This window comes from Corvus cornix, chromosome 1A (assembly GCF_000738735.6).
Source record: "Corvus cornix cornix isolate S_Up_H32 chromosome 1A, ASM73873v5, whole genome shotgun sequence".
NCBI lineage: Eukaryota > Metazoa > Chordata > Aves > Passeriformes > Corvidae > Corvus > Corvus cornix.
In genome coordinates this window covers 1,957,433-1,976,299 of record NC_047057.1, presented here as the reverse complement: position 1 = coordinate 1,976,299, position 18,867 = coordinate 1,957,433, and the positions used below count along the sequence as shown (strand labels likewise).

The 18,867-nt window shown below is 50.0% G+C and overlaps 1 protein-coding gene across 4 annotated transcripts in view; it reads right to left on the bottom strand.

Moving 5' to 3' along the window:
• The window catches only part of PLXNA4 (plexin A4), a 421,812-nt gene that overhangs the window by 206,277 nt on the left and 196,668 nt on the right, over positions 1-18,867 (bottom strand). For all 4 annotated transcript variants that reach the window (XM_010410007.4, XM_039570440.1, XM_039570441.1 and 1 more), the window contains exon 4: positions 1,840-1,971. In XM_010410007.4, the coding sequence (XP_010408309.2) occupies positions 1,840-1,971 (132 nt within the window). The remainder of the gene's footprint in view (positions 1-1,839; positions 1,972-18,867) is intronic.

Sequence of the window (18,867 nt, the reverse complement as noted above, 5' to 3'; positions counted from 1 at the left end):
GGGCAAAGGCTGATGTAGTGCTGAGTGTTTCACAGGCTCACATCAGATTTTAAATAACAACACTCCCTGCCTTTTTCACCAGCCTCTCTCATACAGACACCCATGGGCGTCAAAGATGGGTGGGAGGAGATGATTGATAAATCACAAGGGGCTCAGAGCTCCTGAGCTCTCTACAGGGCTTGGGGCCCTAAAAACACCAGATAAAACCTGTGCTTTGGAACAGCCAAGCACAAAATGAATCTGCTCATGCTGTAATGGTCAGGGAAGTGCAGGTAGTCACTGGACCAGCAAGAATAAGTTTTTGGAAGTCTCTGGAGGAAAAAGTAATTGTTCCTCTAGTTCCAGATTTCATGTTTTAAGGATGTGAGGGAATGGATGTTGCTGTCCCACTGCCCTTTTCCCCAGAGGTTTGAGACAGCCCCTGGGAGTCTCTCTAAATCTGAAGGGCTGTGCAAAGTCAGCCATGGTGTCTGAGGTGACCTCAAATGGGCCTGCACAAAAAGGACACTGAGCAAACCTGACATCAGTGGGTTGCTTATTGGGGCATTCATTGTGCTGCTCCAGGGCTTTGACCCACAAGGATCCCCATTCCATGCAGAAGGAAAAAGAAAGGACCCAGACAGTAAAAGCATGAGGAAAAGGAATGGTGTCATGCTCAAAGTCTTGCAGGATCTCGGGCATCACCTGCCTCCAGCTTCCCACCCCATCACAAAAAGCAACCAGAACTGTTTTCACTTCAGGACTGGAAGTGACATCCCATCCTGGCCCAGCTTGGAGCAGATGAGAAGGAATCCCAGCTCTGTCATCCTGTCCTTTCTCCTGAGTTATTGCACCTCTTGGCCTCTTTAATCAGGAGGAATTTACAGAGTTGCTCCTCTCCCCACACCAAATTTTAGGTATAAATATCCACGGTAGAGAAAAATGGTCGGAGACATCACAGAACATTTGAAATAAAGTGGTGTGAGCAGAAGAAATGACCCCCATAGATTAGAAAATATAACCAGTAACACTTGTTAATAGACCATTGAACATGTATGGGTGAACATGTCCCACTCAGACTGGTGGCTTCCACTGAAGTGGCACTGTAAGGAAACTGCCATCACCTCACCACAATTCCTCATTGCCCCCATTCTTTTTGTGGATTTAAAGCTCCTCATGAGCATCTGTGAATCAACCAGGTATGATAGCTCAAGTAATCCTGCACACCCACAGGACTAATTATAAATGATGGATTTTTCATGTAAAAGTAGTTCCTCCTCCTACTCCCATCCCGAGCAGCAAACTTCCCAAGGCCAAGAAATCAGCAAGGATTCCATGTTGAACACCCAGATTGGTCCTTCCCTGGAATCTGGCTGCCAGCATTTTCAATCATAATACTAATAATACAACAGGAACACCACACTAAGCTTGGCCTGCACCCTGGCAGGCAGCATCCTACACTCTTGCCCACTGTGTCCCAAGGAGGCTCCAGCCTCTCCAAAAACTCCAGTTAGAGCCAAATCATTCAGTGTTACACCTTCCTGTGTCTGTGGCAGATGCAGCCACCGTTTGGGTGAGGGTGGAGAACAACGCAGCAGCAACTCCTTGTCCTGCAGCCAGCAGGACAAAGCAACCCTGGGGGTGGCTCCTGCCCCCTTAGTTCTGTGCCCCAGGCCCCTCAATATTGCAAAAGAGTATAAATGCCATGGATTTATGAGCATAAAAATCCTGAGGTCAACAACAAAGCACATCCTTGTAGGAACTGTGGTCACTGCCCAGATTCATGAGCAGCCCTGATGTCCACAGCACGATGGAGCTAAAAGGTTTTTAAAGCACCATGGACTTGATGGAGGTCCTTACCTGCTTCTCAGACATGATGTAGAGGTGCTCATGGTCCATGGAGAAGGCCATGTCCCGGAGGATGGGGCCAGTGTCCACCACCTGCACGATCTCGTACTCCAGCGTGTTCTTGGTGGTGCCATCCACACGGATCTGTGCAGCAACAACAAAAACAGAGGGAGAATGTGAGGATTTTTCCTCCTTCCACTGAAAACAAATAATCACAGAACCTCAGAATGATTTGGGTTGAAAGGGACCTTAAAGACCATCTCACTCCAACCCCTGCCATGGGCAGGGACACCTCCCACTATCCCAGGTCGATCCAAGCCCCATCCAGCCTGGCCTTGGACACTTCCGGGGATCCAGGGGCAGCCACAACTTGTCTGAGCAACCTTCTCTCTCACCACCCTCACAGTAATATATATCTATTGATAAAATATATACACAAAATAATCATTGGACAAATGTATTGTGGCCTGGGTCTTTCAGACAACAACCACTGTCAACACAAAGTGAATTTTCCCCAGCCTCCTCACAGAAAGGGTAAAGCAGATTTCATCACTTCTGCTGGTCCCATCAACTCAAGAGCACTGTAAGAACAATGCAGAGCCTTCTCACTTTTATCTGGCACTGTCACTGTGCCCCTGTCACCGCCTGGACAAATCTACCATGCTCAAAATGATGGCACGAGGGAAGAATCTGTGGTGGTGATGAGCAGATGATAAAAAAACACACAAATCTGCAGGGCTGACTCACTCGAATGCGACTCAGATAATATTATTGCTCTTATTGCTAATGTTCCACGGGGCAATTTATTATTGCAGAGTGCTCAGTGCAACACAGACTATTTCTCTTGCTGATTGCATAGATCAGATATTGAAATCAGTCCTGCACGAACGTGGCACCTTATGATTCCAGACACATCTCATAACAGGGTGTCACTTAGGGACATCAATAACTGGGATTATGAGGAGGAAGCAGACACACAGTCCCGGTCTATCCCTGACAATGATCCAGTGATACAGAAGAAAAAGCAGAAAACAACAGACTTTTCTTAACTCTTAAAAACAATTTCTAGAGTTTGGGCTCAAAAGCTGCTGGAGAAGGTTTGCAATCCCTTTCAATATAGAACAAGACAGGATAAAGGAGCTATTCACAGGAATTCTTCCGGATTTTGTGAGGCTCTGTGCAGCAGCAAACCCCACAGTCATGTTTCAGAGAAGCATCCACATTCCTGATCTCACTCTCTGTTTCCCATGTGTTGCCTCTCACTTGCTGAAAATGTTCTATCCTGCAGTAACACAAACATCGCAGTACCTTTCCCTAAAAGAAACAAAGTTGTAGGAGATCTCTGTCATGCCCCACATCATGATCTCCATTTCTTCCTGACCAAAGATTCCCAGTCTGCAGTTGGACAGCTGAGTAAAAAGCACCCTTCCCACCCAAAGGAAATAAGCTGTGGAGAACTTATGGTGTCAAGACCTGTTCCCACTGTTCCCTGGCACAGTCCTTGCACTTGTTCCTTCTGTATCAACCTCTCAGCCAAGAAACTGAGCCTGAATCATCTTCTGTGTTAGAAAGTCAAAGAGAAGGGAAGAGAGGGAATGATAAAGGGTCTGGAAACTCAGTATGAGCAAAGGATAGCAGTGATATACAGATTGTTATCTTTGTCCTTCCTTGATGTACTCACCTGCTGTGGGACAACAAAGGAATATGATTTCCCCAGGAAAGATAAGGAAAATGAAACAGAAAGGAGTTAGAGGAGCTCTCTGTGCCAGCAAAGGGTGTGGAGGGTGCTCAGGGCTACGTGTTATCCATCAGCCTCCACAGAAGTGGGAGCACGTGCAGCCCTTGGCTGCTGGGCAGGTCCAGTGACATGGGAGGATTTGCAGTTAATTTGTCATTTTGATGGATCTGCTGGTGACAGCAATACACGTCCAACATCAGCACACAGAGAGGTCAGGGCCTGAAGCCCAGCACTGAACATCCCTCATGCACCAAGGAGTCAGGGCCTGAAGCCCAGCACTGAACATCCCTGACACACAAAGAATTCGGGCTCTGAAGCCCGACACTGAACATCCCTGACACACAAAGAATTCAGGCTCTGAAGCCCAACACTGAACATCCCTGACACACAAAGAATTCAGGCTCTGAAGCCCAACACTGAACATCCCTGACACACAAAGAATTCAGGCTCTGAATCCCAGCACTGAACATCCCTGACTCCCACCAGCTCTGGCTGCCTGGGAGCAAGGGGCTTGCTCATGTCCGTGGTGCCTCATGGAGGAATTCAGCTACTCTGAGTCTTCCTTCTTGAAGGTGGACACTGATGTGAATCACCCGTGAGGTCAAGGGCAAAGATGCCAACCGGCTTGGGCTGAGTCATTCCCCTTAGGACAGTCAGGGGAAAGGAAGGAGGCAGGAAGGGCTGCAGGCTGAGGAGCACAGGAGGCTCCCTGTTGGGGCTCTGCCCTGAGCAGATCAAATACCCCCACAGCAGGAGCCTTTTCTCTTTTCCACTAAGGCTTTGCAGCTCCAAATTCTCCCTCTCAGGAAGCAGTCAGGGGGCTTTGTCTGCTGTCTCCACTCTGCCTCTCCCCCAGTCCCTCGTGGCTTCTCATTCCCGTCAGAGCATCCCCACTCTCCACTGATCCCTGTGCTAAACCAGCCTCACATCTTCGCTGCTTTGACCTTGATTTTTCAGCACCACCAGGGTCAGATCTGCAGGCCGCCAGATATGTAAGCAGCCAATTATCACCCCAGGGCTGAGTCGCTGTCCTCAGCCTTTGCCAGGCCCCATTAGAGGGGAAAAAGCTTGGAGATGGAAGAGGCAGGCTGGAGAAACAGCCGGCTGGAGTTAACAAACCATGGAGACAGGAGGCACAGCCCCCAGGGATCTCCCCTATGCATTTGGTGCAGGTAAAAGATTACAGAGGCTTCACACCAGGAATACAGAGCTACTCGGAAGTGATTTAACAGCTATTGCTGGCCTAATTGCCTGAAAAGTCATTATTTTGCAGAGGGGGAGGGAGGGACAGGGCTCGTTGCACTGTACACGTGCAAACACACACATGTGCTCACACACCCACAGCCCGACAGCTCTAAGTGCAGAAACCTCTCTCTCTAGTAAAATCTAGTAGCTAAGAAAAAGGAAAATTCAGAAAAAGGCCAGAAAATCTGGCAGACATCAACCCACGCTGCACAGCCCGTGCGAGCCCCGCCCCAGCAGTGAGGTGGTGATCGGATACTGCAGCCAGAAGTCTGGCCCTTAACTCCAGACATCCCTTTACCTGCCTTAAACTCTGTCTTTCTTATGTTGGACCCCAGGCACAGAGCCCATATGATCTCCACCTTCCCTGCACATTCTTCACAGTCCTGAACATCAGACAACAGAACTGCACTTTCTCTTAGAGGTTTATTCCTGGCTCCAAGGCTCCCGCTGGAACCAGGGCACTTGGGTTGGTGAAAAAAATCAAAGAGCAAGAGTGAAAGAAAAATAGGAAGATTCTCATCAAAACCTGCAGGTGATCACCACTAAAGTCGGGGACTCAGACTCAATCTCTGCTCAGAAAGCTCCCCAAGTTTGCAACTGCAGGGAGTTTGAGGCACACACCACCTGTTCCCTCTGTTCCTGCTCTTCTCTGCTGGCATCAGCCACAAGCGCCACCTGGAGCTGGGCTGCTGGCATGGATAGAGTTTTCTTCTGACTGATGGGCATTCCTATATTCAAGATGTTCTCTTTGGGCTGTGGGATAGGAGCCTGACTGACAGTCCAGCTGGGATCTCTCCTGGGAGCTGCCTGTGAACCATGAGCTCCTCTGCAAGGCAAGAGGGAGGGAAGCAGCAAGTGAGGGGGTCCAGGACCACACGTGTGTGTCAAAATGTTCAGTCCAGCACAACCCACACTCCACAAACACACCCATCACCTCTACCACAGGATCATCTACCTGCTCCCACTTCCTGAATGTCTGTCCTGCCCATGCACACTCCTTAGACCCCCAGGTGCTCAGCTCAGCACCCCGAGCTCCCTTGTCCTCTCTTAACCCAACACATGTGGGAGCTCCCAGGGCCCAGCACTCTCAGGCTGCAGATTAATCCTTCCTCTTCCTGGAAGGCTTCACTCACTGGGCTCAGCTCTGCAGAGCCGGCTGCTATTGAAACATCAGCATGATGCTTCCCGAAGGTCAACTACCAAGGGACCTATTCTGGCAGCTGTTTGTTTGTTTGTCTGAACATTATCTAGGGCTGGCTGTTTATTTACATCCATTGAAGTATCAGACAATAAATATCCTCTCCCAGTAGCAAACAGATGCTTGCACTCGAATGTTCTGGCTAGCGCTGACTTCAAAACAATCTCCTTAATGAGCAAACAACACTATTAATCTTTAAAGACACAGGCTCTGGCCTTCTCTGAGCTCCCACCCTGGCCATGGCTAGACCCACAGGCATCCTGGCGAGCAGCCCATGGGTCTGGGAGATGAAAGAAGGTAAAAGATACCTTCCATCACTCAGCTGGTGCTTGTCAGCGTTATCTGGACCTCCCCAGCTGCTGAGGGATCCATGGGAGGCTGATGCTCGAGGACAGTTTCCCCAGCAAGCTGGTGGCAGATGCCTCAACCACACTTCTAAGAGGGACATAGAGGTTGGTATGACAGAGTTATCGAAGCGAGGGACACAATAAGCCTCTCCAAATCATGGGGATAGACTCAAAATGATCCAGGAGAGAGCGGTGGGGTTGGAGGACAAAGAAGGAATTGGTGGTAGCAAGCACTTGGTGCCTTTGCTGGAAAATAAATCATGATTATGACGAAAAAGAAATTATCTTGAAGTTCACCAGAGCAACAGAAACACCTGCCTTCCAGAGAGGGCCACATACCTCTGTCAGCATGTTATTCCTCCCTGTAAAGTGACATTTCCCGCTAAAACCCATCCACACAGACGTACTTCAGGAGCTTTACTCCAGACCCATTAAAGCCTGATCCCGTAGAGTGAATCAGTGTTTAGAGCATCCAACATTGTCCAGTTTTGGTTTATTCAAGAAAAAGACACTGGCACAGGTTACTCAGAGAGGTTTTTCAGGCCCCATCCCTGGAAGTGTTCAAGGCCAGGTGGGACGGGGCTTGGAGCAGCCTGGTCTAGTGGAAGATGTCCCTTCAAAACTATCTTCAGACTCACTTCAGAAACACACTCCTGAACCCAATCTCCTGCTACAACCTCACTTCTATTTTATTTGTCCAAGCAGCTTGGACTGCTCTCTGGCACCAAAATAAAAAAAGGATCATTTCCACTGTGCCAACTGGGCTCAGCTGTTTTCTACTCCTCTAAAACCATCACCTCCTACCCAAGAGCATCATTCCTGTCCCACCAGAGTTAAAATAAAGCCCCCTTCAATTAATATCTCTGTATAAAGCACTTGAAAACCATCCAGGGCTGCTGAGAGCGTGGTCGGGAGCAGGATCACGATGACCGGCCAGGCGGGTACAGGAGCAGACGCTGGGTGGATGAGAGTCATTACAAATAATTAAATTAATAACTAAGCCGAAGAGGAGCTTGGTGAACCATGGCACTCTCCTCCAAGCCATCCCTCCCCACCACTCTGCTTTTGTGCAGCGTCAGCAGCCTCTGGGCTGATGAAGTTCCAGGGAATTCATCATCTCCTGCCCCAGTGCTTCCAGCCGCTGCTCCAGCAGCTCTCACTCAAGTCACACTGGTGGCTTATTTTGGCCATGAAATTGCCCCAGTTCCCAGGGGAGGGGATTAAATGGCTGCCAGGAAGATTGCAAGGGTGGATTTCAAAGGGAAAATCCTTCAGGTCATGGAATCAGACCCTGCAGCCTCCGCCTGGGTGTGAGGGAGCAATCACAACTGTGGTACTGCCTTGGAAAGTAGGGAAAATGTTTTGGGCAGGAAAGCAAGAGGAGGATAAGCTTTGTCCTCCCCACCCCCTGAGGCATCCTTCCTTTGCTGTCCCTGCCTCTCCTTCTTGCAGGGCATCTCACTAAAATCATCATCATTTCTCACTGTTGGATTAAGGATCTGCAAACACCATTTCCAGGAGAGCCAAGCAGCCCTGGAGCCCAGCACATCAATCCAGGCTGCGCTGAGAAGGGCCCAGCCACAGCCTTACGACTGCACAGGGGCCACTAATACTTCATTGCTTTTCCAATAGCAGTTCCTCCCTGGTTTATGAACCTAATGTTCCCCAGAGGACGCCAGGACCACTGGCTGCTGTTCCTGGCTTGGAGAGGGAGAAAGGACACAGCAGGCAGTGTATGATCTAATGTCAGGCCCTTCTGATGATCATCTATTCCTGCTTTTCCATTGATTTGGGTTGCATGATGGAGCTCTATTGATCCCAGCAAAGATGGGGAAGGGGCCGGTGACACTGCGCGTTCCTCCCATTTCCCTCCGTTTTCCAGTAAAATAATCCATTCTAATTTGCCTAAAGCCTATTAACAGGAGATCAATTCCTAATAAAACATGGCATTTCAATAGCCCTGTCTATCCACCGATCCTAAAGGCCTTTAGAAACGCTAATTGAAAGAGCAAGGGATGAGGTATCCTTAACTCGTTCCTAAGTCAGCAGCCAGCAACTCTCTCTCTTCTCTGGTACACATGTTTTAAAGTGCTGCTTGTCTGGACGATGCCAGCCCATCCAAACACAGATCTCAGAGCACCTCCAGCCATATGGAGAGCAGGAGCCTGGAAAACCGGGTGTTTACAGTTTTCTTGAAACTCTTGCTGTCAGCGCTGTCCAGAACCCAAAGGGTCATGACAGGAGCCACTCTGAGCAGGGGTGAGAGCTGATCTGGACAGGAGAGTCATGGAATCACAGAATGGGTTGGGTTGGAAGGGACCTTAAAGCTCATCCAGTGCCACCCCTGCCATGGGCAGGGACACCTTCCACTATTCCAGGTTGCTCCAATCCCCTTTCAACCTGGCCTTGGACACTTCCAGGGATCCAGGAGCTGCCACAGCTCCTCTAGGCATCCTGCGCCAGGGGCTCATCACCCTCACAGGGAATAATTTCTTCCTAATATCTAATCTAAATCTCTCCTCTCTAAGTTTAAAAGGGTTTCTCTTTGCCTTATCTCTATCACCCATGTAAAAGTTGCTCTCCCAAGCTAAAGATGCACCTGAGTGCACACCACAAAATAGAAGGGACAGCAAAGCAGATTGTTTTCCTTCCAACCCCATCAGGTTCCTGGTTTGTATTTCTTTTGTCCAGGAGATCTCACATGACAGAATCACAGAATCATTAAGGTTGGAAAAGACCTCCAAGATCATCAAGCCTGGTCTCACTGAACAAATCTTGTCATCAGCAAACAAGATTTATTTGCTACACCTACAGCAATGCAACAGCCTGAGAATGGCTCTTCCTCACTTCTCCAGCCATACAATTCGCAGGGCTTTTTCTCCCAGCAGCAGCACAGGGTTTTGAAGAAGACAGCTTTCCTGGAATAACCGCTGGCTAGTCCTGATCATCTGCAGGCACTGCAGTGTAATCCCCTGGGGGCTGGCAGGGGCATGGGGGCTGCACTGGGCAGGGCCACAGGGCTTAATCCCTGTGCAGGAGTCACCCACTGACCTCTGGTGTAATCCTGGGAAATTGGGTCAAACAGAGCTGTGCGTGACTGCTGGATAGGAGATCACCCCTGCAGTGCCAGCACGGTGCAGGGGGCAGAGCAGGGGTCCTCCTGCTTCAGGAGGTCCAAGAGAAACATGGCACAAGATGTTGATGGGCATCTGCTTTGTTTTCTGGAGACATGTGGGTCACCATGCCTTGAGAGAGCTACTGGGTGCTCCGGTTTCATGGTGGGTCACTGTCTCACACAGATCCAGCCCACTGGGATCCACAGGAATCATGGAATCATAGAGCGGTTTGGGTTGGAAGGGACATTAAAGCCCAGCCAGTTCCACCCCCTGTCATGGGCAGGGACACCTTCCACTATCCCAGGGTGCTCCAATCCCCTTCCAACCTGGCCTTGGACACTTCCAGGGATCCAGGGGCAGCCACAGCTTCTCTGATCAACCTGTGCCGGGGCCTCACCACCCTCACAGGGAAGAATTTCTCCCCAATATCCAATCTAAATCTACCCTTTCTCAGCTTAAAGCCTCCTGCTTTGGGCCAGATGGTCCTTCAAGCACAAAAACAAATTCCTAGCTGACAGAGATCCCCTTTTTTCCAGTCCACAGCACAGGACTGGTGTCCCATTCCACTGTGGATCCCCACTAACATTTATAGCAAGAGATCCTCCTGGCTGCAGTGGAATTCTGAATTAAATTAGACAGAAGTGAAAGACCAACCTTCTGTCCAAGCCCTTCATTCTGGGCTTGGACATCACCTAACACAGTGGTTTTCTGACTGCTGCTCCCAGCACCATAAAAACTAATAAACACAGCTTGAAGTGTGTCCAGTCAGGCTGTACCTGAACTTCAGGGCTCACCCCAAAGTGAAACAGCTCCAGAACTGGAAACAGAGGGAAAGGGAAGGAGATGAGCAGGTCCTTCTCTCTCAGCAGGGAGAGCATGTCAGGTATGTGCAGCTCTCACATCCAGGAGCCCATTGACAGATGACATCATTTTTGAGAGCATGGTTTACACACGCTCCCCCGGCGCTCCCTGATTGATAAATTAGACACTCATGAGCCATGTGCTAATCAATGCAAATCATTAGTTTGTTACAACACAAGGCAAGCTCGACAGAGCTCATTTTTCAAGGTAATGGCCTGCCAAGCATCTGTGTTCAGCTACAGGCGCTGCCAGGCAATCCATTAACAGGCTGCTGGCACTCACCTATGGCACAGGGCTGAGGCCTTTGCAGTCCAGCCCCCACCAAGGACTGGGCTGTGCTGACCAGTGCACAAGCTCCAAACCTGCTATTCTTCCTCCTTCTTCCCCACAGCTCCTGGCTCTGCTGCCAGTGGCCATCCCAGACCCAGACATTGGGAGTGCATGTGCTCCCACAGACCCTGGACGTTTGTTCTCCACTTACCCCAACCCTGCAACCTAAAATTAAAGATATTTAATCCTGAAAAATTGTGCTCTGTCCTCTATCAGTGGAAAATGAAGGTGGGTAATTAAGGCATTGACCTGCAGGTGTGTCCTAGGAAACTCCATGCTGGCATCAGTGGCATCTTTGAGGGACGATGTCAGCATCAAGTTGTGCTTGGCCAAATAAAGAGGCCATTTGAATGCTCCAGCCACGAGATTTAACTTTAATTTATCCAAATTTCTGGCTTCGGGCTCTTACAAGTGTTGTCCAGCTGAGTGAGTGCTTTGGGGGAATGAAACTACACCAGGGAAGGATGTGCCCCCACTGACCATTCTGTCAGAGCACAGGGAGGGGACAAGGGTGGGACAACTCTGCTCCTTCACCACAGTGAGCCCGTACAACCTCCGTGTCTGTTTCCCAAGCTCTGCAGGATTTCCATCCCACTGGCAACAGAGCAGTGTCTTCACCCATGGGTCACTGTCCCAGGCACAAATCCTGCCATAGGTGCTCTGCAGAGCCACTCCAGGTCCTTCATGGAAAATAAGGATTCCCTGTTTGACATTCCCAGAGGGAAAGTTCAACACTCACAGACAAGGTCCTGCTGCTGGATGCTTGTATTTGTGATCCCAGTGGATAATCTCAAAGGTCATCCTAGTGCCACTCAGGTGCTTCTGTTTCTCCCAAACTGGTGAAATTTCTTTTACATGGCCAATATTTTGAGAACTTGCTAACTTTTAAATATTTATGGCTGTTATTGCCATCACTCCCAGTTCTTCATAGAGACTGTAAATGGATGTTTTGAGTCACAGTGGTTCTGATTGAGATTAAGGGAACAACAATGAAAAAAAAAGTATGAAAATTAAATTTTTACATTTGAGAGCATGGGTATTAACTCATGAGCTGCAGAACCTGAAATGCTCCCCAAAATCTGGTCAGCTCTTCAGCAGGGGTTGAACTGTAGATAAAAATAATTGAGACAAGCTGCGACACCAGAAAGACGCAGAGTTTTGGCTCAGAAATACCCAGAAGTGCAGCGTGTGTGTGAATGGGACTGACCAGACACAAAGATCCCAACGCAGTTGGCCTGGAACACAAACCCTTCTGTGGGACAGCTCAGAAACTGAGGCAGGGAGTAACATGGGATGGAATGAAGACAGATGCACCACAACAGGGGCTGGATGATGAATACAAGTCCTTTATAAGTGTCTGTTCACAGGGCTGAGGGACCAGATTCCCAAAGAGATGAGCTCATCCCGCCGGGAACGCGGTGACCCCGAGGGTTGGGAGCCGCAGGTGGCGGGTGCAGGGCAGCACCACAAAGGGTCCTTTGACTACAGCCAGACGGGGAGAGCTTTGAGACACCCACAGATCCTCACCACACTGTGGCACTTGAGAGGGAGCCAGCTGCCCTTCGGCAACGGGAGGCAAGAGTGGAGACCCGGGAATCCACATGGATACGCGGGCAGCGGGCATGCGTCAGCACGGCAGCGTGAAGGAGGGTGGAAATATCCGAGCAGGCCAAACAGGGGGTGTGGAGGCACCCAGAAACACCTGGGCACTCCAGGATCATCCTCCTGGCTTGAGGACGTGCTCATCAATGGGCCCAAGGGGTGATGTAAAGATGAGCACACGCATGCACTGACTTAGAGTGACAGAAAAATAGAACCATGGAATGCTTGGGTTGGAAGGGACCTCTAAAGGTCACCTAGTTCAACAACCAGGGACATCTCCAACTGGATCAGGATGCTCAGAGCCCCATCCAGCCTGGTCTTAAGTGATTCCAGGGAAGGTGCTTCCACCACCTCTCTAGGTGTGCCAGTTGTAAAAAACTCCCTTATATCTCATTTAAATCGACCTTCCTTCAGGATAAAACCATCACCCCTTGTCCTATCACACCCAGCAGAGTCTGTGGAGACCACAGGAATTCCCTCCAAAGGATCTGCTCCCTGTAGCAGATAACCCAGGGAATCTGATCCGAAGGGGGGCATTTCCACACTTCGGGTGGTGCAGTGCCCTGGGCAGCTCCAGGCGTCAGCGAGGGCAGCGAACTCAATCACAGCCTGTCACATTCAATCTTGGAGACAGAACGACGCATTTGCAATTTCCCTTTAAAGCTTGAGAGAGGCAGACCAAAGCTCCTGCTTTGCTGAGGATTTGGGCACTTTCGCCACTTTCTCTAAAAAAAAAAACTAAATCAAAAATCGTATCCCAGAGACGGTATCACCAGTCAAGTGAGATTGGCTGTTCTTGCACTGATATTTGTGTCAGATGCTGGTGCTAAATGACTTCAGAAATGCAGAGTGATGGGCTGTGAGTGCATTACTGAAAGCAAAGAAACCTGGGACCCACAGCTCTTTCCTCACTCCCTCGCTGAGAGCTCTGGGTTTGGGTGGGTGGGTGGAACGGTGGCTTGGGAACAATTCCTGTCAGCAAAGTGGGGACAGGTTATCTCCAGGGCCACGGGAAAGGGGAACCTGGAAGAAAAGCTGTCCCCAGCCCCTTTTGTCAGGTGACACCCCTGGGGCTAAGGTCGAGATAATGAGGTCCCACATATCTCTGGGCCCCAGCCCCACTGACAGGGCTGTGCTCTGCAAAGGTTATTGTGATTCAATTGCTGACTCTTTCAGCTCCTGGGCTTCTCAATGCCAAGGTGACCTATTAAGAACTTAATATCAGATAAAATACATCCCTCGAAGCATTTTTAACCTTCATAATCTATGTTTATCCACAGAAAATAAAAGGAAGAGAGAAAAAGAAAAAGTGAATGCTTATCTTCCAATATTGCCTCAGATAAAAGGGAAGCACCATCTGGGGACAAAACTTCACATTTGACCTTTCTCCCCTTTCATGAAAGCAGCCAGAAAACTGATCCAGCACTGAAAACAGTGGATGAGGCCTCTTCCATTCACCTCCAACAGACTGAAGGATGCTCCCAATCTACCAAAGGTTCCTCTGCTTTTGTCTGTGACGCCTGACCAAGGACATGACTCTCCGCAGCCCAGACCTCCTTTCTCCCCAGCCAGCCCCAAATGATCAGCACTGATCCCTGCAAGCCCCAGCTCCTCCACCAGCCAACCTCCCTCCAGACCAAACCCCTCAGCAAAGGTCTCACTGAGGCCTTTGTCTTCCCAAGAATTCCTCTCATCTCCCACTGGTCCCTTATTAGTGACCCAAAGATGTCTCTCATGCTTTTCTCCTTCCAGGAACACCAGACAATTTGTTGGTCCACTCCATTCATAGAGTCACAGACTGGTTTGTGTTGGGCAGTCACCTTAAAGATCATCTCATTCCCAGCCCCTGCCATGGGCAGGGACACCATCCCTGGAGGGATTTAAAAGCCATGTGTATGTGGCCCTTGGGGATATGATTTAGTGGTGGTCTTAGCAACGCTGGGTTAATGGTTGGACTGATGATCTTAGAGGTCTTTTCCAACCGTAGCAACTCCATCAGTCTATGATTTTAATTATCACCTCAAATAGTGCAAGAATGGCACATATCCCCAGACCCTTAATCACAGGGGTTCCTGGCACATCAATCAGAATTAACCAGATGTGTATTCAAACCCCTTGATTGAATTATCCAAAACTAATTCAAATGAATTTAAAAATAACAGCATGGCAGGCACATTTTTAACTGTCAGTAAATCACCAGCCAGGACCACCAGTGTGAAGTCCCCGTTCAGAGGGAAACAAAAGGTGGGAATGCAGCAGGTGAGGGTGGCAGGGAGTGATTTCTGCTCAGCCAAGCACACCCAGCACCAGCCCAGGTCTCTGGGAGGGAAGCTGATGACCCCATGGAGGAAGCAGAGTCCTCCACATGCACTTCAAAGGATTAGGCAGTCTGCTGGGGACTGCCCTAAGGAGCTGTATGGCAGAGAGGGCAAGGCACAAGGCACGTCCAAGGGAGAATTAACAGAGCCAGAGGGATTTAGGAGATGAGTGCTGGCATATTATTCCACTTAGGCAGAGGCAGGGGACTCCTGGAAGGGGAGAAAGGCTGCTTGAGACATGGAGTTTGGGGCCTGGCTGCTGAGCTGGGAATCAGAACCTGGGATGAGGGTGGTGAGGTGTTAAAGTTACCCCTTAAATGTGTTAGAATGGCATTCATGAGCTTAACACCATCTTACAGCGTTGATCCAGCCCAAAACCTCTTGTCCACAGGACTTGCAGGTGGAATAGAAATGTAGGGAAATTCAGGAAGTAGAGAGTCTGGAAAAGCTGAGCACGAAAGGGACCCTGACAGACCCTGTCTAGAGATGCTTCAGCTGAGCCAGGTGGTGCACAAGGACCAGAGCCCAGCAGGAGGGTCAGAGCAGAGCTGAGAAGGGTCACTGTCCTTCCAACAGGGCCAACTTACAGGTGTGCAGCTCCCTTTGTGCCTCGGATCTTGTATCAGTACCAGAGCAATGTCCTGCCTGAGACAAAAACAGCCAGGTCCTTTTCTAATGCCAGAGATTGGGATATCTGAGCTCTAAAAGCAGCATCCCATGAGTTGCAGGACTCCCTCATCCTCTAAAGGTCTGGGGTTTGCTGTTTACCTACACAACCCATTACCTCTGTGCAACCTCGGACACATCAGTGGAGACCAACAAATCTTCAGTCTCTGCCTAAAAATCCTGTGGGGACAAAGTGCCAACACTGCTGGGGTGGTCACTGCCATAGCCCAGCCACCACTGCTGAGTTAACAGAGCCACAGAATCACAGAATGAACTAGGTTGGAAAAGACCTTTGAGGTCATCAAGTTCAACCTATGACTTAACACCACCTCATCAACTAAACCATGGCACTGAGTGCCAGGTTCAGTCTCTTTTTAAATATGTCCAGGGACAGTGGCTCCACCACCTCCCTGGGCAGATGATTCCAGTGCCCAATCACTCTTTCAGAGAATAATTTTTTCCTGATGTCTGACCTAAACTTCCCCTGGTGCATTCGGACAGCAGAATTTGGGAAAAAACTGCTTCCCTAAGATGATCGTGGCACAGCTCTTCTTGAGGTCCCTGAGTTCCCAGACTGGATATTTTCCTGCTATTTTGAACATGTCAGTCGAGGAGGAGAGCATACAGCTGCACCTTTAGTGATGGGAAGGTGATGGAAGAACAGCCTGGGCAGCATGTCCTGTCTCCACAGCCATCCCCTCTCTCCCGTGGGCAGGGAGGGACAGCGGAATCATGTCCCTCATACAAGCAGAGGGATCACTTTCCTCTGGGACCTCAGAGTAACCGGGGCAATGAAACCTGACCCAAAGCCACTTTGACATCAGGTCGTGGCTGAGACAAAGCAAGGTCAAGAGTTCAGCGTCAATACAGCAAGTGCCAGTCAGGACACAAAAGCTCCGGGATCAGATGTACCTGGAGGGCTGCTGAGGAGGGAGGGCATTGAGATGCATAATTACTGCTCCTTTCATCCGTGCTGCTCTTTCCCTCGGTTCACACGGCTCTCCTGGCTCTGTCCTTGCACAGGTTGTATCCTAGCAGGGTCACTCCCACAGCCACACCAAAAAGGTGCTGGCACAGGAGCTGAAAGGTGAGGGGTGTAAGAGCTGAACCCCCTTTCACTGAAGGTTTCAGCAGAATCGCTCCTAAGAGCAGCCAGTTATTTTTGTGATCAGCTCCAGTTTTGTGGTGCAGTAAATCACAGAATCACAGAATGGTATTTTGGGAGGGACGTTAAAACTCATCCAGTGCCACCCCCCTACCACTATCCCAGGCTGCTCCAAGCCCCATCCAGCCTGGTCTTGGACACTTCCAGGGATCCAGGGGCAGCCACAGCTGCTCTGGGTAACCTGTGCCAGGGCCTCCCCACCCTCCCAGCCAGCAATTCCTTCCCAATACCGAATTTAAATCTCCCCTCCTTCAGCCTAAAACCATTCTCCCTTTTTCTATCACTCCATGCCCTTGTCCCAGCTCCCTCTCCAGCTCTCCTGGAGCCCCTTTAAGCCCTGCAAGGGGCTCTGAGGTCTCCCTGGACCCTTCTCTTCTCCAGGTGACACCCCCAGCTCTCCCAGCCTGTCAGCAAGGTTACCCCACAGTTACACACCATTAGCACCAGGGACTCCAGTAATGTGTGCTGGTGACTGCAGCTAAAATAAAAAGGACCTCAAACCTCCAAAGTAGGAGCAACTCCTTTTCCTTGAAGTCCCACTAGTGTGGGATAGTGCGGGTGTTTTGTATTCCCAGAGTTTGGGGTATTATTTAGTGAAATCCCCAGTCAAGGAGACATAATATGCAAAACCCTCTGCATTTTGAGGTACACACCGACCTTACCCAAACAACAGCTTGAAACATCTGCAATACTGAGGATTCTCTGGAAAACAGACTTTTTACTGAAATTGCCATTTGCTTCCTCTTTCTCAAACCCTGATCTCCTTTTTAGGGAAAGCCTTCCATGTTTCTGGCATTTTGTTGTGGTGAAATTAGATCTGTTCCATGCAACTGAAACAAAACACAGCAACCCCAGGTTTGGAGATCAACACAATCCCTCGAGGATGGTCCACAGAGCCCTGGGAAAAACTGATTGACAAGTGCCTGGAGCTCCCTTGTTTTATTCTCTCCTCCAGATCTGTCTCATAGGGTAGAAAAGTACGGGGGAAAAGGTTTTTTAACAGTTATTGAACCAACCCTTCCCAAGCTGCATCAGAAGTTTTCCTGGTCCATGGGAGATGGCAAAAAAGTGGCTCTGCCTCAACATCCGGCACAAAAGGAGGGGAAGGAGAAGGGGCTGGGGATGGACTGTCGATTATTTTTGGAAACTACCAACCCAAAATGCTCCTTTTTGGCCCGAGCTTCTCCACGTGTGCAGCAGATGGCGCAGCTGCAGTAGCTGTCCCACTGCCACCTCTGTCCCCACTGTCCCCACACCAGCCCTAGGACCATCCCAGAGGCTGTCCCTCTCTGTCTGGGGGTCTCATCCTGTCCTTTTTTGGCTGAGTCCTGCACCGTGCAGGGCCCAGAACTGGATTTTAGCACTCTCCAAGGAGTTCACAGGGATGAAAGCAGGACACCAGCTGTCCCAAAGAGAGGGACACATCCACAAGGGATGCAGGAGGCACAACTCCATCATGCAGAAATGGATGTGCCATAAAACCCCACCTCGGTGCCTCCTGGGGCACTGGCATCATTCACAGCCCTGAACTCAGCCTGAGCCCTCCAGCCCTTCCCAGGATGTTTAAAAACAGAGTGAGACAAAGGCCAAGCCCCAAAAGGGGCCATGGGGAGCAATCCAGCACTGGCTCAGGTGCTTCATTTCCATAGCAGGAGGGAAGAGCCGTGTCCCTGGTGCAGGGCAGTGCCAGCCTGGGTGATGGCAGCCAGACCCCAACCAGCTGCCCCAGGAGCTGGCAGCCAACCCCCTCCCACTGCCTGCACCCTTCTGGGCCCGGCTGCATTCATGGCAGAAGACTGGAGCTTCTCATCGTGGCCCTAATGGTTCCCACTGGGCTACTATTTCTGTCGGGGAGTGACAGAGGAAGGCAGTGTGAAGCCTTTATTTTTGGGACTCGGGGCTATCTTTGCAGGCTTTGTTGTTTAAAGGGCCAAGCCTGCTCCCTCTGTGACAATCGGCTGCTTCTTCTCTCATCTTCAAAGGCTGCAGCTAAAACTCATTACACTGCCAATTTTATCCCGGGCCAACAACTCCCCCCCACATCCCTTTTGTGTCGAGGAGCAGAGCAGGATCCTGCCTCTCCTTCTCCTTATTTTTTTATTCTTCCTCTCCTTTTGTTACTCTCTCTTGGAGGAGGAGGAGATGGTTGCTTATAAAAGGGAGAGATTGGTGTTTGCACACAGATCTCTTGGCAGCTGGGAAAGAAAATACCAAGAGGAAGATATAATTCTGTGTGGAAGCATCTTGGCGGTGACAAACCATGAGAGGAGGGACACGGGGTAGGAAGGAGAAAGAGTTAAAGAAGTTATTTTGGTGAGGAAGTGGCCATGTCTCATATCTCTGTTGGCAATGGCCTTTCCCCACCCCGTCCTCCAAACTGGGAGCTCTTCAAAGCTTCCTGCCCTCGGCCCATGGCCTTGGGAGAGGAGCAGGGACAGCCACGAGCAGGCTGCC